Source organism: Talpa europaea (assembly GCF_964194135.1).
Source record: "Talpa europaea genome assembly, chromosome: X".
Taxonomy (NCBI): domain Eukaryota; kingdom Metazoa; phylum Chordata; class Mammalia; order Eulipotyphla; family Talpidae; genus Talpa; species Talpa europaea.
In genome coordinates this window covers 92,740,967-92,766,165 of record NC_140081.1, presented here as the reverse complement: position 1 = coordinate 92,766,165, position 25,199 = coordinate 92,740,967, and the positions used below count along the sequence as shown (strand labels likewise).

General features: G+C 44.1%; 1 protein-coding gene across 5 annotated transcripts in view; it reads right to left on the bottom strand.

Annotated features, from left to right (window-relative positions):
- AFF2 (ALF transcription elongation factor 2) overlaps positions 1 to 25,199 on the bottom strand; it is a gene marked incomplete at both ends in the record, with an annotated part of 417,693 nt that overhangs the window by 99,064 nt on the left and 293,430 nt on the right. For 3 of the 5 annotated variants that reach the window (XM_084259153.1, XM_084259154.1, XM_084259156.1), the window contains 2 exons: positions 20,874 to 20,925; positions 21,212 to 21,248. In XM_084259153.1, the coding sequence (XP_084115279.1) occupies positions 20,874 to 20,925; positions 21,212 to 21,248 (89 nt within the window). The remainder of the gene's footprint in view (positions 1 to 20,873; positions 20,926 to 21,211; positions 21,249 to 25,199) is intronic. The other 2 variants (XM_084259155.1, XM_084259157.1) reach the window with 1 other exon arrangement.

Below are 25,199 nucleotides of genomic sequence, written 5' to 3'. Positions count from 1 at the left end.
ATCAGGGCCAAATTGCCTTGTAACTGTCTGCGGAGCTTGCCGCTGACAGAGATAGCTGCTCTTGTTAATAGGACCCTTCACTTCAGCCCATTTAACTTGCCTCAGTTTGACAGCTTCACAATAGCCACCTTCCCTGCAAAGAAAACTGTGATTTAGTGGAGAGAGAATGTGGGACAACAGCCTGATCTGTCTCTGGGTCTCCAGCGAGTTCTCTTGGCATAAAATCCCACTGCAAAGCCAAGGAGTGAACTACCACAGGAAAGCAGGTCCGTCAGAGCTGGGCTTGGTTAAGGACGCCGGGAAAAAGCAGAGCTGCTTACCAAGAATGTGGGGGCTGCTTCCTACAAACATTCTGTCTCCGCAGGAAAAAGTAAATCTGTTTGTTTTTTTTCATTGCTTCCTCAATTGCCCAAGTAGTGGTCGAACAGGCTGTTGAGAACTTGGTAATTGCAGTGACATGGCAGATGATTTCTGAGTTGCCAGGAGATGGTGGAGAAGAGGGAACTCAACGTCGGCTTTCCTGGGGCCAGGGGTGACTGACTGCACTTACCCAAATCACCACTGCCTGGGGTAGGACAGAACTGCGGGACAGAGCACATGTGACAAAGGTCGTATGACTCGCTGCCATTCAGGAAAGGCAATTCAGGATATGGGCTTGTGACGGTGCCCCACCCCCAATAATATGAAGTCCTCATGTCCCCTAGTACCTCAGAATATGACCTTATTTGAAGATAGGGTCTTTATGGAGAGAGACAAATTAGAGTGAGATCGTGATCCAATATAACTGGCGTCCTAACGTAAAAAGGGGAATTTGAACACAGAGACGTGAAGAGGGGGAAGGTGACGAGAAGAGACACCGGAAGAGGCCCTTCCCTCACAGGCCTCAGCAGGAACCCACCTGGATCCAGCACTTCCGGCCTCCAGAACTGGGAGACAATAAACTTCTGTTGTAAGTGCCCCAACCTGTGGCACTTTGTTAGGGCAGCCCCCCAAAATCAGTAAAGGACTTGACACCAGCTCCCAGTACCCCCAAATATGTGGACTTGGTGGGAATGTGTTCACTCCTCAGTTGCTGTCCTTTCATATACTGCCTCTCCATGCAAGGACACATTTAGGGATATGACAGAAACATGTTGGTAAGAGAAAAGAGTAACGTGATGGGGGAGGGTTCCAGACACCAATTTTCTAAAGTAAAAAATAACTGAAACTTCAGTGCCCCGAGCCTCTTCAGATGAGATAGCATCGGCAGAGATAAAGCTCAACCTAACTCCACATTGCTCCCTCCACCAAAGATCATTGTATTTTTGTTGTTTTGCTTTGGCAATCCCTAATCCCTACCGACTTCACTTCTATTCCTGCCAGCTACAGAGCTCATCTGTTTCCAGTGACTCAGGCCAATGTGCTCTGAGGGCAGAGAGTGACAGAGTGTGTTTTGGAACAGAGGCATTCCTGTACCATGTTTTTGTTCCTGAGAGACCTTAAAATGGCACATTCTGGACAGAAGACCTCAAAACAAGAAAATGCACACATTGTGCAATAATGAAAAATGATGTAAGAAATATATGTATATATATATATATATATATATATATATATATATATATACACACATTAAAAAAAAACAAGAGGCAAGTCACCCCGCATGATGACTCAGTGGTCAGAGAGGACAAGGGGAAGTCGGGAATGCAAGACACAGAAGCTGGAGGCGCAGCGGGTGGTACGGCTTATGTCCTCCCAAGGCAGGATGAGAGGGAGCTGAGCGCACTCTTCTGCGGTTCCAGGCAGGGCTTCTCCCTGCCCACGCCTCCACGTGTCGCTCTTCTACTGGAGCCCCTGACTTTCCCATTCTTCCTGGGTGATATCCACTGCCCTGAACCCCACATCTATGCCTTATGCCTAGAACATTCCATCCACTCCAGCCCTTGGATCTCACCTCTGATGTGCTTTGTCCCTATGGATTGCCCTCTTCTAGACATTTCTTACAAGTGGAATCACACAGTATGTGATCTTTTCTCTCTGGCTTCTTCCCCTGAGCTCCCAGATATTCACCCATGTTGTCACAGGCATCAGAACCTCATTCGCAGGCCTCTCTAGCATCCCATTTAACTATATCTCCCAGGAAGAGTTTGGAGTCATTCAGAAGGTTCTATTGTACCCTCACCTCACATGCCTCCAGTCATTCAGTTCCCGATGGGACCCCATCCTCTTCAGTCTGCCCTCCTCTTCATCCCACCTTGGTTCGTGCCCTCAGCATCGCTCACATGGGCCAAGAGAATATTCCCAAAGCACAGCTCTGGTCAAGTAATTCTGATTAAGATTCCTTCTGGAGAACCGAGCCCGTGGCCTCTGAAAATCACTGCATCTAATTTGCCACTCAGGGCTGGTGCCTGGCAATAAGGGAAATGCCTCTCGGGTGATGTTTCAGGCCTGGGAGGCTTCCCTGGACTCTAAAGTGTGGGCAGGGGTCAGGGAAACTGCAGAAGGTGGGCTGACAGTCGGGCACCCCAATGCCACATAGGATTTCTCACATCACGAGGCTTCTTGATGGGGATTCTTTGGGGCTATTTTGTTTGGGAGACCTAATCCCTCTATGTTCCTGGGAGAAAACAGGTGCTTCGTCTAGACTCAAGGCCCTCTTTTAGCTCTCCAGAAATGCCCGCCATCATGCCACGGCACAAAACAAGCTGTCGTGTTACCACACATGGCTCTAATCCATTCTTTCAGTTCTTATTAGCACTAAATGGAATTAAATGCAAAAAAAGCCCATGCCACTACTTTTGCATAATTCCCAAGTTTGCAATTACAGAGCGAGGCGCATTAGCTGAAATGTAAACCTTGTCTCCACACAGCTTTGCTTAATATCCATTAGAATGCGGCCACAGGCTCCTTCTTCTTCACACACTAACTCTCCACCGGCGCTCACTGCCGCGCCCCTCAGGCCTCTGGCGAGGCCGGTGGTCCTACCCACTTTACACACGACGTGACTAGCAGGGAGAAGAGGCACAGGCGGGCGTCGCTGGGATCCAGGCCAGGTCAGAACCCCCCCCCACCCCAGCCACACTGCTGCGAACACGTACGGCGTGGCCACATGGGTTTTCTCATCCTCAATGCTTTTTTTTCCTTTTTACTTCTTTTTAATTCTGCTTCTTTAAGCAGGGACAAACAAACCAGCCAAAAAGTGCCTGTCTCTCTACTGTATTGATTGTTTCCTACTAATTACATGCTATTTAATTAAAAATAAAAGCCAATGTATATTCTGGGCAAAGGATCTCCCTAAATTGACAGCTTAGAAATGTGCCGTCTGCCTTTGTCTGCGGGCACAAATAACCCTTGAAGGCTAAGAACATAAGTTTACCTACATTGCCCTTCCCTTGTCCTGGAAAGAACAGCTCTGGGAGTCGGGTGGGGGGCGGGGGGTGCCATAGAAATAACCTTGTCAATCCCTCCCTGCCAACAAGGGTGCTAATTAGCGCCAATTAAGAGTCTCGCTTTTTGTCTGAGGAACATCTGTCCATAGGCATTGAACTCAAACCCCCAACCCATTTATTTCATCAAGGCCAAAAATATCAGGCAGCAATTCATTCTGGTCCTGGCTTGATTTTAAACTCAGAAGAGGTTCTGAATCCTGCTCTTCGTCGACGGGGTCAGCTACTCTATTCCCACACATGCTAATCGTCATTCATATTTACCTCTCGGGGACAAAGATGCGTCCTCGCGCCGTCTGAGGCGCACTGGGCGGGAGGACAAAACCGTGGAGGAAGCCGGCCTCCTTGCCTGCCCTGCATTCTGCACCGGGCCTCGATTTTCTTAAAGCAACGTATTGTTACCTAGATAAATGCTCTTTGTTTTGTCTCCCTTTTTCCAATCCTGGCGGAGTAAAGGCCGGTGTAAAATAGCTTCTTTCTAATTGAACCTATTCTGTGTACACAGTGTGTCCATAAAAGCGCCTCCCTCATTAATGTTTGCTGATGCAAATGAGGGTGCCCCTGCTGTTTCTTTCTCCCTTTATAAAGTGCCCTTTCAATCAATGTTTGGGACAGGACAGGACCCCAGCGATTCGCAGCTTGTTTTATTCTGTGTGGCCGGGAGAGGACTTCCATTCATTCCGGGGCAGCCAAGAAGGACGCCTTCCCGGGGCCGCACCTAGGCTGGTTTCTGCCTGCTGCAAAGAGCATGCGAGAGCTCTGAATTCACCACAGACGACGAAAGCTGCTCATTTCTCTGAAAAGATTCCTTTAATTCAGGCGTTTCTCTGGATTCCATTAGGATGCCTTTGTCCTTTCACTTCAAAGTAAACAAACACACGCATTGATCTTGGGAGAACTATCACATTTTACTGTAAAGTGCATTACTGCCACATCATTCTCTTCAGTTCTCTAATAACATTTTTTCACATTATTCGATTTGTGACCCACCTAGTGCAGTGAAATGTCAAGCACCTTCTCACAGTGAGTTAGAGTCTCACAAGAGTAGAAAATAAATTTCTTTAAAACAAGATGGAGTCCTGGCTGCTAACACATTATAAATTGCTCTATTTTAAATGCCTGAACTGGGCACACTTAAAATACATGGACATATTTCATTAGCGATTATGCAATTTTTCAGGCGACTTTGCCCACTGTTTCACTCATCATCAGATGAAAGAGAGCTTGTCAGGAAATATTACACTTAATGGTAGTTAATGGTGGCTAAATTCAATGGACTTGTTTCTATTTTGTTTTATTCTTGCCGGAAATAATGAAAGCATTACCTGAACAACCCTAACGTTGCTTGCAGAGACACGTCCAGTTCCAACAGTAGGTAACATAAAGCTTTATCTGATTTATAAAACAATCTATGTAAACCTATTTTTATGTTTTATTTGATTCTAGCCATTAGCCTGAGCTAGGAAGTAATTCTAAAATATATCTCACAGCAGCAATTTGCTGTACTATGTCAAATGAATCTGCATAAATCTACACCTCTTTCTAGGACACAGGGATGAATGTCAGTGACAAAGAAATGCATCCACGCTGCTGTTCATGTGGAATTTGGGGGAAAGTCAAACCAAATAGCAATGCTCACCTCCTTATCTCTATTGACCACACCGTCCACAAGGCTCCAGGGTCTCCATTGCTCAGTCAGAAATGACATTTGCGCAGACGCCTTTCCACCCTTTCTTGGGGTGCTCTGAAGTCACTGAGCTGGATCCCCACCCACCTAGTGTTGGACAATTTTTGGAAAACCACACGAGTGGCTCATCTGAAGCCAATCTCTAGGTTTTCAAGGTAGGCCAGCAGGCAGAGTCAGATTCCGTTAGGGTTCTGCTTACTTCTCTCTGGACATACCCCTCACTGGCCCCGCGCCAGCTGGTGATGGGCGTGGGGGGCACTGGACCTTCTAAAATGCAGCATCAGAGAATCTCTGAGCCCTTGTTTGATGCTTTTCAGAGTACTTCTCTCTTGCTTTCATGAGTTGCAGTGAAAGGGAAAATCAGGATCATCCACCCAAAGGCCAGGTCTACCTGGGTTGATTTGCCAGCAGAGCCTAAACAAGGATCTCCTGACTTGGAAGCATGTAATTTCGCCCTCTCTTTGTTGGTGAATATACACATTCCTTCTCATGTTGCCATGTGGTTTCCAGCATCATTCCCACCCTGTCTATCTCCTTCCTCACTGTGGACAAAGGAAAAGACAAGGATAGCGACAGGAGCCTCAACTTCCAGTGAGAAGCATCCCTGCCATATGACTTGAGAACTTTATAAGGTAAGCTGGCCTTCTGTGGGTCTACTCTTGGGAGTTCCTCAAGACAAACTATGAATCTTGATTGCAACTTTACTAGTGTACTTTGCAACTTTACTAGTGTACTTTTTTTTTAATTACCTACAGTTTAATGTAATCTATAACCCAAGTTTTTTGTTTTTTTTGTGGGACCCTCGCCTGCGGCCTGGGAACGAACTGGCGATGCATGAGGCTGAGGGCAGCCTCGCAGCCCAGCGCTCAACCGCTGTGCCACCAGGCGAGGCCCTTTACTAGTGTACTTTTAAAAGCTCTTGAAAAAGTAACTAGCTACAACCTGGGTGAGGAGTCTATCAGAGAAACCAAGCCTTAGTGACTACGCAATCAGTGGACCAGACTAATTGCAGGTGGATGGCCACTTCCTAGTCCAGTAAACAAGCTAACACACACACACACACACACACACACACAGAACTTGCCACAGGGACAGTGAGTTTAGGGACAGGTGTGTGGTTGTCACCAATCTTTCTCCTGCAACTTCCAACCTCACAGGGGAGACAGTTTTTAGACTCTACTTCCCTACCTGCCTCTCAGCATAATGTATATTCACCTTCGTAATTTTTCATGTATCAGGTTCCTATAGGTGAATCTCTCAATTGAACCAACCTACCAGTAGGCTGAAAAACATTTGTAAGGATGTGTCTCTGACACACACAGATCTAATAGTGATAACAATGAGCAAGAAATCTGAAGGCAAAGAGTGAATTCTCAAAATAAAAGCCTCGATATGTGTGTTCCTTCATGAGACAGCTGTTAAAATATATTCCACATGTAACATCTCCCAATAAATTTTACAAGATGCGTATTGCTAATATTGAGTACATATCAAGATTACATACAAAGAACAATATGTGATTGGTGAAGAAAGAAAGAGCCAACTAATCAGAACTCATCTCTGCTACCCATCAATAGTCTGGGTGCTTTCATATCCCGTCAACTAATTATCTATCAAGCTTCAGATAATGTGAATCAGATAAGACATAATGAAAATTGTAAATTGCTTGTATGTTATAGTCATTATTGTAAAATGTGTTCAAAACGAATGTTTAAGTCAATAAGGTAATTAAGAATGATAATTACATGGAGTACTGTACATACGGAAACATCTTTGTTATAAGTATGCAGATCAGAAGACCAGAAATCCCAGTTGATAGCAGCTGAACTGTGTAGTAAATGCTCCTTAGAATAGGAGAGTTATCAAGAAAGCACTTGACTGAGAGACTCATTCCTGGCTGCAAGGAAAATGTGATTTGGCTTGGGCGGCAGAGGGATGCAGAGAGAAAACGAGGCAAAAATGGGAGGTTCTTGCCTTTTCACTCCGGATTGTGTGTGATATAACCTTTCCAAAGTTAATAAACGGGCATCTTCTTCATGGCAGAGTTTTTCTTTTTTTCAGTGAGACATTTTGTAAGTTTGTATTTCAAAAACACATCCCCACACAGAAGGTGGGGGAAGAACCCAGAGCTGCCAGTTGGAGAAGACACAGTCTGAAGTGGACAGTTTGAAGTGAACATGAGAGTTGACTTCATTACTGCATTTTCAATAATGCCAGCATTCAGAATGTTTTCAAAAGTCACCAGGATAATAGGACTATTATCTCTCTCAGCAATATCTAATAAAAAGCTCCTAAGTACATCCAGACCTTGGTTTTATAAGACATGGCAGCAAATTATCTTCCAAGAATGTTCAGTGAGTGTGGAGTGTCTCTTTCTCTATTCTGTCTGATTTTCTCCCCACAGTGAGGGAAGATGATCTTGAGGATGAGTTAACCACCCACGAGACAACTTAAAGTTGCAGGTGGTCTGGGAAAAAAAAACACACACACGCACACAGACAAAAGACTCCTCACAAAGGAAAGCTTCACAGTGAAAGTGGACGGGACCTCACAGTGCCCTTCATTATCATCAACACAAAAATAAAGCCTTGTCATTTCTAAATAAAATTGTAATTTCACTTAGTGAAAGAGATATTTGATTTTCCCATCTGGTGGGGCAACTCCAGGTGATACCCGAGCCCAGCCCACCTCTAACCATGTGCTTCTCTAGATCAGCAAAGCCAACCCATTCTGCTCTGTTGGTGGGTATTCTGGGAAAATGAATTCTCTGGTGAAGTCCCTTTAGGAGACATTTCACATTCTACACCCCTCTGGTAAAAACACAGGGAGCATTAGCATATTAAAGGCTCAAAGTGTCCCTACAATGAAAAGACTTGGTAGGTTGTTGTTTTTTTTAACCCATTGGTTCCCAAATATATTGGATCATAAATTCTTTTCCCCCTGATTAACAGCTGAAATTCCACTGTAACTACTTCATGGTAACAGCTTCTGGTAAAGCACTTAGGAAAGGTGAATCTAGATATTTCATAACTAAATAATTTTGTCTTACACATCTACATAATTGACAGAAAATTGAGGCTATTTTCTTTCCCTCTGAATTTACTTGGCTCATATATTCACATGATTTGCATGACACAAATAAGACCATCCAGCAAAGGCTTCCAAGGAAAGTTGTTTGCCACTAGAAAGGAGTTTAAAATGAAAAAGCACAATAAAAACCTGATTTTCAATGAGGCGATGAAAGTCAAAATGCTAAAACTCTTCAAGATAATCACGCAGCAATACATGCACGTCTCTCCTGCAGACCTGCCCAGTGGTCACCATTGAATGCAGAAATAGAACTTTTCTTTTCTGGACTTTTCAAAGTCCAGAAGTTCAATGTGCTCTTGGAAATTGTCTTGAGACAACTGCATTGGAAAACAAGCTGACTTGCATATGGGCATTCGAAACCATTTAGCCAAGTTATTGGGGTTAGGGTTTTAAATGCTTCATGCAGAGCGAGATTCCTGAAGAAAGCTTCTTAGAAGACAGACAATCCACATCAGGTCAATCTCTGTATTGCTTGCAAATGCTGCAGGGTTTGACCCTCTCTCTGTAACGAGGACAAACCACATTGGTTTTTAAAAGCCCAGCCACCAGCTGCTTACTGAAAATGTTCATTGAAAGCGGCGGGTGCATCTCTGGCAGGAGACGTCCCGTCATTCCTGGGCACAGGTCTCGTGTTCACGTACAGCTCAGTCCTGGCTCTCTTTCCAACAGCATTTTGCTCTCTTCAAAATGATGACTCCAGATTCCAAGAATCCTTTCCACAGGCACTGTCCTGATTTTTCCCAAGAATCTGTGGTCCAGAGACGCGATGCCACGTCTCCAGCTACTGCTGGGTCCATTTCGCGTTGCCTCTGAATCTCCTGCACACCAAGGACTACGTTCCATTTCATACATTAGTCAGGAAAATGGCTAATTTTCTCACTAATTCATTGTTAGATTTTCAGCTCATGGAATGTGTCTGTGAACCAGGGAAAGTGAAGGAGAAGAAGGATGGAAAGCTGAGGTTCCCATGAGAACCAGGGTGAGGCTGCTGAAAAAATGGCATTTCACTAATTATGAATGAGCATTACGGATGCTCCTCGGAGGCAGCCCATGGCAGCTCCAGCTCCACTCACGTTAGCAAGAGCTACTGGACTACAAATAATTAATATTAATGATGAGTAAATGCTATAAACCATGTACCCCAATATTTAAAAAGTAGTTTTACCTTTTGATGCTATACAAGTAAGCACCACTTTGCACAATAGATTTGTTTCTGGAAAGTGCATGTAAATTGGTGTTTTGAAAATCAAACCATATTGAAAATGCATGAGATGAGCTGACTATTTAGAGGAAACCTGTGGTGAATCATTTTCAAAGTGAAGGATTCTTTTTAAGGGTGAAAAATTACCTTTTTATCTGTTTGGAAATATATGCTAGAATTTCTGTGACAGGTTTACTTCAAGTGGGAAAACATCTCTATATGTCTTTTCTTTTTCTCCCCCAAGTAAAAGTGTGAGTTATAAGGCAAGACTGCAACGCAGTGGACTGAGCAGCTGTGTCCCATGCCTTCTTTCCGGAGGAGCAGCCACTGCAATGATGTGGAGACATGTCGCTTTGACACTCTTCCATGTGTGTGCCATTGACGTGATCGGAATTAAGACAAGAAAAGATTTTGATGCCAGAGTTTCAATTGTGGGAAGTTACATAATGGTCTGATGTGCATCAGGAGCTGTCTTATGCAACTTTTTTTACATGGAATTAAAACACAGCAAAGCTCGGCCTTCCTGGTGGCCTAGGGGTTAAGTCTCAACGCTGCCACCACCAGGGCCCACCGCATCGGCCTGAGTTAGATCCCTGGCCAGGCAGCTGACCACATGGCCCAGCAGACCTCTCCTGTCTCCCTGCTGTTCCCTGTTCCCCTCAACAGTGTATTTCAGTGGATCGGACTGTCCCGCTCCCTGCTCTGTCTCTGATGAATCCTCTCAAGGCCCCTCACACCTCTGGCCTACAGCCAAGATCTTCTACACAAAATAAAAAATCTTTTTTTATAAAAGAATAAATAAAAGACAACAAACCGTAATTGAAACATTGTTTTCAAAGTCAAGTTGCCTTAGTTTAGATGGAAAAGATCTAGCAAGAGAGATAGACAGGGCCTCCCCTGGTGGCGCAGTGGTTGAGCACTGGGCTGCGAAGCTGCCTGCAGCCTCCGCAGCGCAAGTTTGATCCCCTGCTGCCAGCGAGGGCCGTGCAGACCTCTTCTGCCGCCCGCTGCTCCCCTCAGCAGTGTGTTTCATCAGTCTGCCTGTTCTGCTCCCCGCTCTGGCTCTGGTGAATTCTCTCACCCTCCTGTGCTTCTGACTGTACCTAGTGCTTGAATAAATAAATAAATAAATCTTTAAAAAAAAAAAGAGAGATAGACAGATGCAGGCTGACGAGTGCTCCCTGTAATTCTGTGATTCTGGAACATGGGCTTCTGGGAGATTGCCATAAAACCTTATGGGAAGTATAGTGTTTGAGAGAGTTGTGTTTCCACAGAGGTGGTCTCATAGCCAGGGCAATTCATATAGTCTAAAGAAAGATCACTTTGTAGAACATGGGGATTTATTCATGGGGACTGATACACTTCTACCTACAAGTTTCAGGCTTTTATACTAATGAAGTTTCCAGTAGTAAATACAATCAGGGGTCAAATTCTAAATTATATGACAGATTGGAAAGATATCATTGAACCTCTTTGGATTCTGTTTTATAGTTAATTTATGCCCCATTCAAAATCAAATTGCTAAAGACTCTTCTTTTCTCAGAATTATTATCTTCTAAAACCATTTAAGACCTTCACTTAATATACTACTTAACCAAATTCTTTACAACATACTTTTCCTAGCAAGGGAGGAAGGATTAGTCTATTGGGCTTGAAAAATATAGTCTATACCACACACACACACACACACACACACACACAAATTTTTAAACAGTGCCTATCTATTTTATGGCAATACTCTCTTAACTCAGTGTTTAGGAGGAAGGAAAATGACACCTCGGTGGATTATTTCTCATAGTTCACTCAGCAACATGCTGACTAAGTCACTGTTACAACTACGTGCTTATATATTTTGACATAGTATATGTTCTACAATAGCGTGTCTTTTGAGATTTCACTTAGTTTTAAAACCTATTTAAATGTTATTTTCCCTTCCCTTCCAGCTAAAACAAACTTATTTCTCAAAGGATTCATGGTCCAGCCTGGTCATAATTAAAGGCAGACTCCGAAATGTCTGTTTAGACCAAGGAAGCAGGGCCTCCCTGGTGGCGCAAGGGGTTAAGACGCAACCTATGAAGCTATCCACAGCCACTGCAGCACAAGTTCCATACCTGGCCAGGGAGCTACCCACATGGCGCAGCAGACCTCTCCTGTCTCCCCACTGCTCCCCTCAGCAGTGTGTTTCAGTCAGTCTGCCTGTTCTGTTCCCCACTCTGTCTCTGGTGAATCCTCTCACCCCCCACACCTGTGGCCTGTACCCCAGTTCTTGTATGCATAAATAAATAAATCTTTAGACCAAGGAAGCAGCCGCAGGAAGGCAGCATCAGGAACCACGCATCTGGGCAGGGGGAACGGTGTGTTCATATCACAGAGTGGCGGGGGTTAGTGCACGAAAATTTATTCACATGTGCTCTTACTGAGTCTATTTCCCTCTGCATACGAAACACGTGGGATTCAGAACAGGACTCTATTCTACCTGATTAGAAAACTGCCAATGTGTTTGCTTTCATATTTCCAAAGCAGCTTTTCATATACATTTGCACCAAGCAATCCATGATTATGATGTGGGAAATGACTCCAGAGGTTGCTTGACAAAAGAGAAGCAGCTATCTCGGGAATCAGGAGCACAGAAGGTCTTTCCTGGTGTTCTTTGGTTCTCCCCAGTGTGTCTGAGGGATGTTGGCATTTCCCAAGACGGTGGAGTCTGGGTAGGTTCTGGGACTGGCGCTTCCATGGGTGAGCAGGAAGGCCAGGGTCAGGGGGGTCATACTCTACTCAGACACATGCTCCAGTTGTGAACCCAGAGCTAGTGGCTGTGAGAATTTAACTTCAGTCATGAACCTTACTTGCTCCTGAGTGAAATTTCACTAATGGCAGTGCCTGCCCCTCATTGGGTTGTCTCCAATTAGCTCTTGGATATAAAACACCCAGCACTGTGCCTGACTTTTAATAAACCAGCTTTTACTTTTTAAAGAATCACAGCATCGAAAGTACAACTGTGGATGTGAGGACACGTTGTGATGAGTTCCCGGAAGCAGGAGGATGTGTCTAGTAGCAGGAGTGTGTGCCTGCAACACAACAGAAAGGATCATGACGCTCGGTGTCACTGCCACTGGACTTCAGAAATGCTCAGCTGAAATGTAAGAATGGGTAGGGTCGAGGAAAGGAACAAACTAGAGCTTTGCCATCCATGAATCCTAGAGTGGAACTCGAGTTCCTTCAACAACCAGGTATGTCTTTGCCCTGCCCTGAGACAAAGTTTCCTTCTGCAAAAAACCAGTTCACTATTACAGAGGTTGTGCGACTGGAAGGTGGTGACAGAGTGAAGTAGGGTGAAGGCACAGTGCAGGTCACCGGGAAGGCCCGGGCGCAGGGCTGCTACCAACACTGGCTGCTCGTTCTGGGTCCTCGCTCAGCCCTCCACAAGACATGCCTGGGATGGTGATGATGCTGACAGCAGTGCTGCTGATGCTGCCCATGCTGCAGAGTTGCTGTGAGGCTAAACAGGCCTGGCGCACAGAAGGTGCCTGGAAGAGGGGACACGCTGACCAGGCCAGGCTGGCCCGCGCGCGGCCTGGGCTCTGCTCTGTGCTGATGATATACGAACATTATTTTGGAGAGACCTATAATGACCCTTTCAATTTCTAGATACCCTAGACAACTTCTAGATATTATGAGCAATGGGTACCTTTACCAGTTTTTTTCTTTTAGAAATCTAGGAATATTCCATGTTGCTATAATATTGGAGTATCTACCTGAGATATATATATATATATATATATATATATATATATATATATTTTAGTGCACAGCTTATGCAGAAATGAGGTCACTTCTGAAAGTGAGCAACAGAGCTGAGAATTGTAATTGTAGTTTGGTCCCTGCATAAATCATTACCTCCCTACCCCCTGGAACGCCTGGTCTCCCACGTTGCTCTCTTGGGCACCCTGGAAGCTTCACAAGGATGTGGTGAGGGGTTCGTGACTGCACTGGATGAGCCCGAGCGCCCAGATGCTGCAGGGGAGCAATGTAAGGACATTCTGGTCCTCTGCTGTTTAGAAGGCGCATCTCAACTCCCTGCCCCTGCTCTGTCCCAATCTTGGCAGCATATTTGCAGACGTCAATCAAATAGCTTTGAGACCTTTTCCTTTTTTGGTCCTCATTATTAAAGTAGATGGATGAACCACAAAGAAAGGCATTTGTCAGAATTTTCAACTGATTTTGCAGCTGTGATTGTGCAAGCATCTGCTCCCCACTCATCAGTAAAATGGAAGGGCTTTTAGCAGCTCTGAGAAGGTGTCAAGAGCAGCCCATTTAAACATAACATTCCCCAAACATAATTGTGGCAAAGGACCTGGCTGTTTGTGAACCCCTCATAGGATGGGAACGTGGAATGAATAGTTTAGAAGCGGGTGGACATTCTTTCTCAGCTCCTGCAGTCTCAGTTAGGGGTCTTTGTTTCTTTTTAATTTCCAGAAATGATCCATGGGGTCTGTCTACACGGCTGCTGTGTTTTCTTCACCTGGACCTGTAAGACTTGCCAGTGCTCTGATGGATGACTCCAGGCCCTGCGCCCTCTGGGGACTCTGCGGACAGACTCCAAGGGGAACGCAGAATCCCGGCGTCTGGCCCCAGTTCTGCCGCTCCCTACCTGGGGGACTCTGGCAAGTATCTTCCCCTCCCTGCATCGGATTTATTTTCACCTGGCCATGGAACAGGGTTGCCATGACACTCACGTGACTCGAGTGCAGTGTGTGAAAGCACTGTGACAGGATCAATCTCTGTGCATGTGGAGAGCAGTCCTGGGGGTATTTTACAATCTAGTAGAAAGGGGTGAGGGGTGTGTGTGTGTGTGTGTGTGTGTGTGTGTGTGTGTGTGTGTGTATGGCTCATTAGAGTAGACACATTGGGGAGATTAGAGTAGACACATTGGGGAGGCCAGCCATTCTGGGATACAGAGCACGTGTGTACATGTGGGTGCACATCCATGTGGTATATGTGTGTATGCACATGTAATCAAAGTATTATGTTCAGATGCACAACTGCATTACTTTGGCTTTGATCCCTTGCTTTTTTTTTAAAAAAGATTTTTTTATGCAGATAAGAGCTGGGATGTAGGCAAGAGGTGGGGGTGTGTGTGAGGATTCACCAGAGACAGAGTGGGGAGCAGAAAAGGCAGACTGACTGAAATACACTGCTGAGGGGAGCAACGGGCAAGACAGGAGAGGCCTGTTGTGCCATGTGGGTCAGCTCCCTGGCCAGGGATGGAACTCATGCCGCAGTGGCTGGCTATAGCTTGACAGCACTGAGACTTAACCCCTGCGCCACCAGGGAGGCCCCTGATCCCTTGCTTTTTAACTCCAGTATCTTCCACTGACACTATTTGTATCACTCCCAGTTTCTGTTGAAAACATGAAGGAGAACTCAAAATGGGCCAGTGGATAACACTGGGAATGTTTTTTAAAATTATTCTACCACAAGGATATAATGCAACATTCTAATTACCAAACAAGTTGGTGAGCATGAAAGGTGATGGGCAAACCTCTCATAAAAACTCACCTAAATATCATTTATTCTTTTTGTTTTAACATAGCAAAATGTAGATTTCTAGACAGGACATTGCTTCCAGTACAGGTTGCCGAAAATCAACATTGCAGGACTTTGGCTGCTGATATGGATCTCCCAGCCTCACCACAGGGAGCATGGTACAGGCACGCTGTCAGCAAGTGCCATTTATGCTAGGGCCATTTCCAAAGTGCCCACAGGATGGTCTGAGTGTAGCTAAGATCTTGCGCTCTGACATCTCCCTGTTTGGGCTTTGTTACTGTGGCCCTCTTGGAGACTCACTCAGTGCCTCTGTATTTGGGTTTCTGCCCATGTAGTATATAATGAGGATGACTTCTATGGACTTATTGTAAGGACAGGCACCCAATAAAAATGAGTTAATTCAGGCACTGCTATCATCAGTACATGTCTATTTAATTTTAATTTTTAATTAAATATTTTAAATTGTATTATTTTTTACTGTGATAAGGTTGGTTTCCAACACTGTATATAATTGAGGATATAGGTTCATAGCTCTTCAGATGTGTTGCCACACCATAGTGACCTCAGATACAGTAATGCAGAAATGACTTAGGTGGAAGGAGAGACATACGACTTCACACATAATAATAATAAGTGAAGAAAAACTAGGAGAACTATCTGATTCCATGGGAAATGCAACATACAGATAATGGGTATCCCAGAAGGGCAACAGTAAGAGGAGGGAATAGAGAGCTTCTTCAAAGAAATAATAGAGGAAAACCTCCCAAAGGAACTAAATCTACAAGTCCATGAAACTGAAAGAACACCTGGTTACCTAACTGCACTGAGTCATATACTAAGACACATAGTGGTGAAACTATCACTACAAGTCTAGACCTCACTAAACTGTGAGGTCCTAGAGGGTAAGGCATGTGGTGTTTCATCCTGAGTTACCACAGTGCCTCTCCAGAACCTTACACACAACAGGGCCTTCCTGCATTTTTGTTGAAAGGAAGGAAAGCTTGAATGAATGAATATAAATATGGATGCAAATCAGATACAAAAGAAGAGCTACTTGACTTTTTCCTGAGAGAAAGAGAGAGAGAGATGTTTGCTTCTAATTATAGAGTTGTCTCAAAATCCACCTGAAACATGCAAATCTTGGGCACGTGAACACCACAAAAATCAAATCTGATCTCGTAAGATTCATGCTGGTTGGGCAAAAACATCTATGTTTTCAGCTTTTATAATGAAACTGGAACTCCAGAGCTCCCACTGAAGGAGCCCAGTATTCAGTCTTGGCACCCATCAAGCACCAGCAGCTTCAGCGCTACTTGATGCGAACATTCCAAATGCCAATATTGCTTGTTGTCACATTAGCCAATATACAATCCTCAAAATAAAATCCTCTTGATGTCTGATTACTCTTCTTAAGGACCTCATGCTGATTCATTTCAAACTGTGAATTACCTTTAATTCACAGCTTGAACAGGCTGCCAAATTTTGTTTTCTCTGCTCCCAGGTGGCTGTCCCTGATGCAGTGGAGAACTTCCAAAAATATATTAAGTCCTTAGGAAAAGTTGGCAAGCTCTGAGATGCAGGGTGTAAAGACAGGTTAAAAGCAAGAGTTGGCATACATCTCAGTTTGAAAGTCAGAATGGCTACAACTAGTGAAAGTGTCTGAGATGACCAGTTTATCAGGAGTGTTCAGCTGGGCTCCTGTAAGCCTCAAACTGATTAGTAGTAGTTCTAAATTCTAAGTACAGAATCATGTATTCTTATTAAGAATAAATTTTATTAAGAAAACAATAGTCATTTCCCCCTCTGCCTCCTTACCCAGTTATTTTGCTGGCAAAATTGTGTAAGAGTAGCAGAGCAAATATCGACTTATGGAAGAATATATGAAATTGCTAGAGAGCTGTGATACTGACTGCAATAACACATGGCAGTTCTCAAATCACAAATCAGATTCTCAAAGGAAATACTTTTGATGTTTTGATGATGAACATTGTGGTAGAAAGATGGTCAGCATTGTAAAGGGTGGGAGGGGATTTTGTGGTTAATTTTTTAAATTCATCTAAGAAATAATGTAATGCTTGTTATTGGTGATAGCACACTATAAAGCATTCGAATAACCATTCTATTCTCTGTGGTACTGGAATCTTCATAGCACATAGAGAAGTTCAAAAACAGTGGTATTAGTTAAATTAGACTTCTTCCCACCACCAACTTCAGGTCTAGAAGCGTTTTTGTGCAGGGTGCAGGTTGTGTCTGGGTACAAAAGGTCCAGTTTGGTGCAACAAATCTCTAAACCCATCAGACACCACAGGGCAGGCAGCCCAGGGGGAAGCGAGGGCTCTGAGCCCTCAGCCTGCTTCCAAGCTTCCCCACAAAGGAGTCACTCACTGGCCCAAGTGCACATACACAGGTAATATGTTCATTTGAGACAAGTGCCCGTTCAGCTTGTCTTCCCACTGGATGTGCAGACTTCACGGGGAAGAACTGTATTCTACCTTTGCCTTTTCTCATCTGTAAAATGGGAGCCAGTCGGAGCCCTCCAGGATCATTGGCAAGCACTGGGCATGGGGCCTGGGATCTTGCCTGGCACATGTGCCCAACAGCACAAGGAGTATAATGTGAGGCTTCTGCCCTCCCTGTGGTAGTATAATTTCTTTCCCACCTGCCTAGTGCTACATTCAAGGATCTGTTCATATGGTGTGCAGAGCCATCACCCACAGGTAAATTGAGGCTGATCACCACTAGTCTGTCTCTGTAAGGCCATTCGCCAACTCTTGGGGTCCACAGTGGGCATGTTTTCAAACCTATTACTAGTACCGTGAGTGGTGAAACAGGTTTCATGGACAGGAAAGAACAGCCATATGACTACATCTGCCTTTATTCTGGCTTCTATGAAGACGATGCATGAGCATTCTTGAAAACATGGCTTAAAACAAAGGAGCTGCTTGATTTAAAGGGGGGTCTGGATGGTATCCAACCAGACAGACTGCAGATGCTAACAACCAAGTGTAATAAGGCCCTAGATATCTGGAGCTGCCATCTTCTCGGGGGCAAGTAGGTACATCTTACCTGCCTCTATGTAGGAGGGTTCAGAGACCAACAAGGTCAGATACTTTTGTGCTGACAAATAATTGACAGGATGCTATGATCAATTAGAGGAAGGAATCCAACTCAACAATGGAAATCCAAGATTTCGGGCTTTGGTGTCAGTTTTCTCCTCCCTGGCATTTAAGAACTGGGTGAGGCCTGTTCCAAGACTATAACACAGCTCAGACTCACAGAGGCTGAGGGAAACCTAAAGCGTCAGGTCTTCTTTCCTGCAGAAATTACGAAGGGTTAATGTTAAATGCATTTTTGTAGTGCAGTTTAATTGCTAAAGAGTACAACTGATTTCAATTCTGATAATTGTTTGTATATGTACCTGTTACATGTATATATGTGCATATTAATTTGCTTAATTTCCCTTAAGGAGCTCTATTTGTATACTTCAAAATAAAAATAATTTCCCCCATGAATTCCATGCACATCCTTGAATCCTAGGACGATGCTTTCTCTCCAGTACTGTAACCACCATAACCTGGGTCTTGAGCACCCTCAGTCCAATGTTCTGTGTGTCATGGGCAGTCAGTGTTACCCCTGGAGCAGATAGGGTGTCACCCTGCGGATGGACACCCCAGCCATTCTACTGGGGTCAAGCCCAGAGAGAGCAGCGCTGTCAGCAGCACAGCCTGAGCCTGGCTGGTCATCAGCTTGCACCCAGGCACACTCAGGCTGGCGTCTGCAGACATGGGAGCAGTGTGCGCAGGCCTGACAAACAGCCCAGACTCAAATGGAAGACATGCATGTCATCAACCAGGGCAAAGAGGCCAAGAGGAGGGAATCTACTAAAATACCCCTGCAATTAAAGGGTTCTGTTTCATAAGACCCTCTTCTCTTACTGCAGCTGTAAGTGGCCCGAGCATGCTCTTGACATTGACGGGCCTTGGGAGGGTGTCTCTCCCGCAGCAGGGCGACACAGGGGCTGCTTCCCACCAAGTTCAGGGCACCAGCAATCTGTATACACTCTGAAAGTTCATAGTCTCCTGGAGGACTGCCCAGCCAAATGGAAAATCCTAGAAGCTGGCTGAAAAGCACTTTGTAGGAAAATATGAGAGGACAGTAATGGCTAATAATGGATGATAATGTGAATACTTGCAATAAAAACTGTTATTATAATTCTGATCTGTGCTGTGAAAGCCTAGACCACACCAGAAGCTGATTCCAACTGAATTCTGATGCCCAATGCTTGGACTCTAGATCAAGCAGCTAGAAAGAGAGCAGCTCATTCATAAAATGGACTCTGTGTCTTCTAGCTTTATTGGTGCTTCCTATCCAGAATCTTAATTCCATGGAATGCACTGGATACCCCCATGCTGTGGACATGCTGTTCTCTGGAAATGCAACCTCTAACTATAAACCACAATTGGTGAGTTTATTTCTGTTAGTTACAAAGTATTGAAATATTGCATTTCATGGTAAGCATGGAAATGAGCATACTTCACAGCAGGAGCCTAATGCTCCTGCTTTAGGAACAAGATCATTTTACAATGCAGAAAATATTTGCACGCTTTTTCATGTCTGGAAACCTGTGCTGATTTATTAAGTGCTGGAGTATGTGTATGTTATTATATTGCCTTTTTAATAGGAGTGGGGCAAGGTAGGAGGAGAGGGTCTATTGTTTACTAAGATGGCAAGAGGAAGGGCAATTCATAATGTGATTAATAGGAAAGCTGCACTGAACAATGCCAAAGATGATTCTGATTTACCATGTTTCCACATAATTTGGCCCTAAAATCTGGGTTTCGGTTTTATTCCCCTCTTCTTATATTCCTTTGCTTCTTTAAGTGGAGATTTCTCAGTTGTTGAAATTGAACGTTAAATTAGAAGACACAGTTCAGGCCAGAAAACCCGTAAGAGGATGATGATGGGGTCAGGTCTTTGGGGGCTTTGCTGCTACATAGAATGGACAATGTGGCAACACCACTGACTTTCTCGCAGCCTCAGAGTACCTGGGAGTCATTCCCAGTTGTTTCATGCCATCACTGATGATCTTCCGAGAGGTGAGCGATGCAGTTCAAGTGCACCGTCAGGCCACTGGAATGTCAAAAATTCTTTCGTTTTGAATATTTTCAAGTACGTGACTATTATACAGAAAAGTTGACTTATTAGAAAGTCTTCTATTATTAGGAATAATAGATTATTATTAGGAATAAAGAAGTTGTGCGAGAAATACCTCCTCGATGCACTCATGGACAAAAGGACAGTACAAAATCTACAATAGTTAAGCTGAGGCCATCGGTTCCTCCACACTTCTCGTTCAGTTGCCATTAATCAGCAACGAAGACAGAACTGAGTGAGCTGCAGGGCCCTGGCTTCTGAACTTCTACCCAGAAGCACAATCTCTTCTCCCATCTCTTCCTGGTTGCACTTGTTTGTCTTTAATATACAGTCACCAGATGACCTGCAAGCTGTGAGGTCTTAGGCTCAGTGGCCAAAGCAACCTGCTCAACATCTCATGTCCAATCACAGCAGCTTAGACTATCTCTAGCCTCATCGAGTGTGGCTGAGTGCTGTGTATAATGACGCCTGTGGTTGGAGGTACATGACTCTCACACAACTAGCCCAGGATCATAGTTGTTCTCCCACTCCAGGTATTCAAGTGTTGGCCCAACCTACGTCCATATCATCAGAGTCTAATGATGATCTCATTCATTTTCACTCATACACGCTTATCATGGGAAATCTCATTCTGCCTTCTAACCAGACTACGTATTATTGAATCAAGGTTCATATTTTCAAGGAGGAGAAAACGAGATTCGCAACACTGAGACACCATTTCATTGCCAAATGCCTCTGAAGAAGCCTATTTTGGAAACCAAATACTCACGACTTGAGTGATACTGACTTTGTAGAAGCTCTGCCAGTTGGGTCGCTCCACTCTGAAAGAAAAGGAACACACGGTTACTACCCACAGTTTTACTCTCAAGTGGTTATTTTCAATGAAATCGGTCTTCAGACATGCAGCCCTTCCAGTTATACTTTCTCACAGCATCCTGCCATGAATTCTAGATGACAAAAAAAGGAGCCATTTGGACATATCACAGTATGACTTGTGGTTATTGTTGTGATATCATGTATTAATGATGTTAGTCAAGGAAAGCACAGAATGTGAGGGGCAGGAGATATGAAGTTTGGACTGAGAAGGATTTTTGTAAAAACACCTACTTTGTAAGGTGAATCCTGGGGTCAGGTGTTGGGATTCCTATAAGGAAGAACACATACAATACAAACATTAGTTCAATGACACCAGGTGAATGAACACACGGTCTATCTGTTATTGCTGAAGACAGAGTTGCATTAATGTTTGCAAATAGGAAACCACTTACCAATTCCATTAATTAGGCTTCTGTCTGTAGTTTTATTGGAAGGATAAACATTTGCTAGCTAAACTTGCTACAACATGACCATAACTGCCATTTTACCAGAATTTTAAGTAAGACTGGTATCTTTCTAGAAATGTGTGCAACATGGGAACGCATGACCCGTATGTGTGAAATTCAAGTGTATAATTTCTCACTTAGCTAGGCATTGATGCCTCTAAGGAAATAAATGGGACTTGGTTCAAACAAACAAATAATTGTGGGTTGTGCTGAAGTATAAACAAGACCATAATTAATAGATTTGCTCAGGTCCTTTTCATGGAAACCTCTCTAATTTTCTACCTAAACTGTGACCCATATGCCATAGATTTACCTCATCTTCACAGGGCACAAGAGAAGTGTTCTTAAAATGTCATTACAAATTTGGTGAAGTTTAAGAAGCAATTTGGAATTTGCAAGGGGAGTGTATTATAAAAGGGGTTTCGATTTCGATTTGACTGGAAAGTCACCCTCACACAATTCATTCACTGTGTAGAGAAATTGGGATGTGCACCCATTGGCTCCCTGAGAGCATGCGGCACCTGTGTGATCCTGACAAAACTAGCAGTGAGGAGCACAACGGGGACATATGGGGCTCCCCAAGCACCGCACAGACGGAAGAGAGAATATCGACCACACTGCAAGTGTTCCCAAACGGGGGCATTGAATTCAAGCATATCCAAGAGTTAGTTATATCAACCACTGCTGCAAATAGTCTGCTTTTTAAGCCGAGTGGTGCTACTGTGTGAAGAAAAATTAGGATCATAGCATAATTATCTTTCAAAGAAATAAGCAGGAATGATAACACTGCTTTTTTTTTAAAAAAAGATTTATTTTATTTATTTGTTTGTTTGTTTATACAAGCACTGGGTACAGTCAGAAGCGCGGGAGGGTGAGAGAATTCACCAGAGCCAGAGCGGGGAGCAGAACAGGCAGAAGGACTGAAGCACACTGCTGAGGGGAGCAGCGGGCAGCAGGAGAGGTCTGCGCGCCTTGTGGGACCCTCGGAGCAGCCGGGGATCAAACCAATGCTGCAGAGGCTGCGGGCAGCTTCGCAACCCAGCGCTCAACCGCTGCGCCACCGGGGAGGCCCCAACACTGCTTTAATTGAAAGTGAGCTTTCTGTTACCCAAGAGACGTCTTGTAAGATCACCCCAAAGGGGGACCATAAACTCAACAGCAGATGGAACAGGCCTTTCAACTCAACAGTGGTCAGAAAGCCATGCAGTTTGCCGTGCACAAGTTTGTGTGGCCTCACTGACAGAGGTGACAACTAAAAAAATAGATGGAAGTAACATCGGTTGATTCTCTGAGGTTCAGGTGTGCACCATGATAAATCAACATCTGTATCTACTGTATTATGATCACCAGTAAAAGACTAGTTTCCATCCACCACCATAGAATTGGCTCATTTTAACCAATTAATACACTCCCTTCCCTTCTGATCACCACCATTTTATTCTTAGAATCTGAGTTTGCTTATTGTTTGTTGTCTTTATCATTCACATAAAAGAGTGAAATCATAGAATATTTGTCTTTCTTCTTGACTTATTTCCCTTAGCACCATACCTTCCAGTTCCCTCGATGTTGTCACAAATAGCAAGATTTCATGTTTTTCACAGCTGAGTAGTATTTCACTGTGCACCTACACAGCTTCTTCCTAGCCCACTCCTCTGTCCTTGGGCACTTATGTTGTTTCCATAACTTGGCTGTTGCAAATAGTGCCACAATGAGCGATCATCGGGATGTGTGTATCCCTTTGAATTAGTGTTTCTATGAGAACTGACTTTTGACAAAGGGCGCTAACAATCTCGACCATTTGATTCCCACCCCTTAGCAAATCCTAGATGTCATGGAAAGGGAAACACTTGCAGAGTCAAAGCCAACAGGAACACCGAGGCATGAAACTTATAGCACAGGGTGCCAAAGAAGATGATAAAGAAAAACCAGAAGTTAAAAAGCACAAGAATAGGGCCTCCCCCATGGCGCAGCGGTTGAGCACAGCGCTGAGAGGCTGTCCTCAGCCTCTGCAGTGCTGGTTCGATTCCCTGCCGGCCAGGGAGAACCCCACATAGCGCTGCGGACCTCTCCTGCCTCGCTTGCTGCTGCCCTCAGTAGCGTCTTCGGTCCATCTTGCCTGTTCTGCTCCCCGCTCTGGCTCTGGTGAATTCTCTCACCCTCCTGTGCTTCTGACCTGTGCCCCAGGTCTTGTGTAAATAAATAAATAAATCTTTAAAAAAAAAAGCACAAGAATATGACCACTAACTATAGAGGCAAGCCCTCCTCGCAATCAAAATAGCTGCAGCACAGTGCAACGTCACTGCATGTTACAATAACTGATGCTCAAAATAGTGTCTAAGTTATCTAGCAAGACTAAAGCATTTTCAGTATCATCTTTCTAAGAGGTCAGGAAAATATTAATTACTTTAAAATGATTACTATGGAAGGATAACTTTTGGTTATCCAAGAATTTCAATTGCCCAGAACATCTTCTTTCCCAGGGTGCCAAATAAATGAGCAGTTAACCATTAACTTAACTATATAGCAGTTTTCCTACCTGCTACTTTTAAAAAGGATTTCATTACAATTGCATAGGGCACATTTGCATACCTTTAGGAATAAAAAGAGAAGTTCTAAAGTCAAATAAACGAAACAGCTAAATTAGTGCAAAATGCAGTCAGTCTTTGCAGTGCTCTGGAAACCTGGCCTGAGTTTTTAACCTTCATCCAAGTGCTCTGACTTCTGACATAACAGGTGTTCAGGGCACCCAGGTAGTGATGCATGAAACAAATACGAGGGGTATGTTATTGGGGGTATGTTATTGACCGAATTAGAGTAAGTATCGGTGTTCCGAATTCTTGATACAGTTGCTAATAGCAGTCTGAATAAGGTTTTTCCATACCAGAAATCCAAACAAATGACACATTTACACTGCCCCAGTTACTTTCCCTACACACCCAAATCCTACTGAAAAGCTTGACCACGGCAGGAATCATTGCGGATGTACAAAATACAACAGACTCACAAACACCTGCCTCTGATGTGTGTGTTTCTTTCCTAAGTATCATATTACACAAATTTAATAGTAGAACAGGATGCCAAACTGTTGCCACAAAGTCATGGGAAACTTAAGTAAAAACCTGGATGAAAATCCTACAATTAGAGGATCCTCTGAGATCTAGATTTTAGAGCTGGGGTTGGCAACCTTCTCCTGTCAAGGGCCAGCTAGCAAATGCCTTAGGCTTTGGTGGCGGGGGGTGGGGGGGTGGGGGGTGGGGGGTGGGGGGGTGGGGGGGTGGGGGGGTGGCGGGGAGGTGTTGCAATCTCCATGGTTAACTATCTAGTCAAGCCATGTTGACATGAAAGCAGTCATTGATGATATGTACATGAATTGGTGGGGTCAGGTTCCCAGAAATCTCGATTCATAAACAATGAAATTTGAAATCATATTCACGTTCATGTTATTCATAATATTCATGATAATTTTCTTCTCCTTTTGAAAATCTTAACCACTTAAAACATCAATCCCATGGCCTCTACTTTGCCAACCTAGTTTAGAGGATGTTTTCATCCATGAAGCCTTTACTGAACTTCCCCTGAGGACATTATAAGCTCCCTCCATTGTGCCTAGCAATGTCCTCCCTTCCTTGCGAGTATTTCCATTCTCCATGGGAAAAAAAAAAATGTCATTTTTCAATTTGGAAGGGATAAGTAAAAGTTGAGAATTTTCAACTCTATTTTTACATGTTTACAGAACTATACACTCTTTGACCTGAAAAAAAAAATGCAGGGGC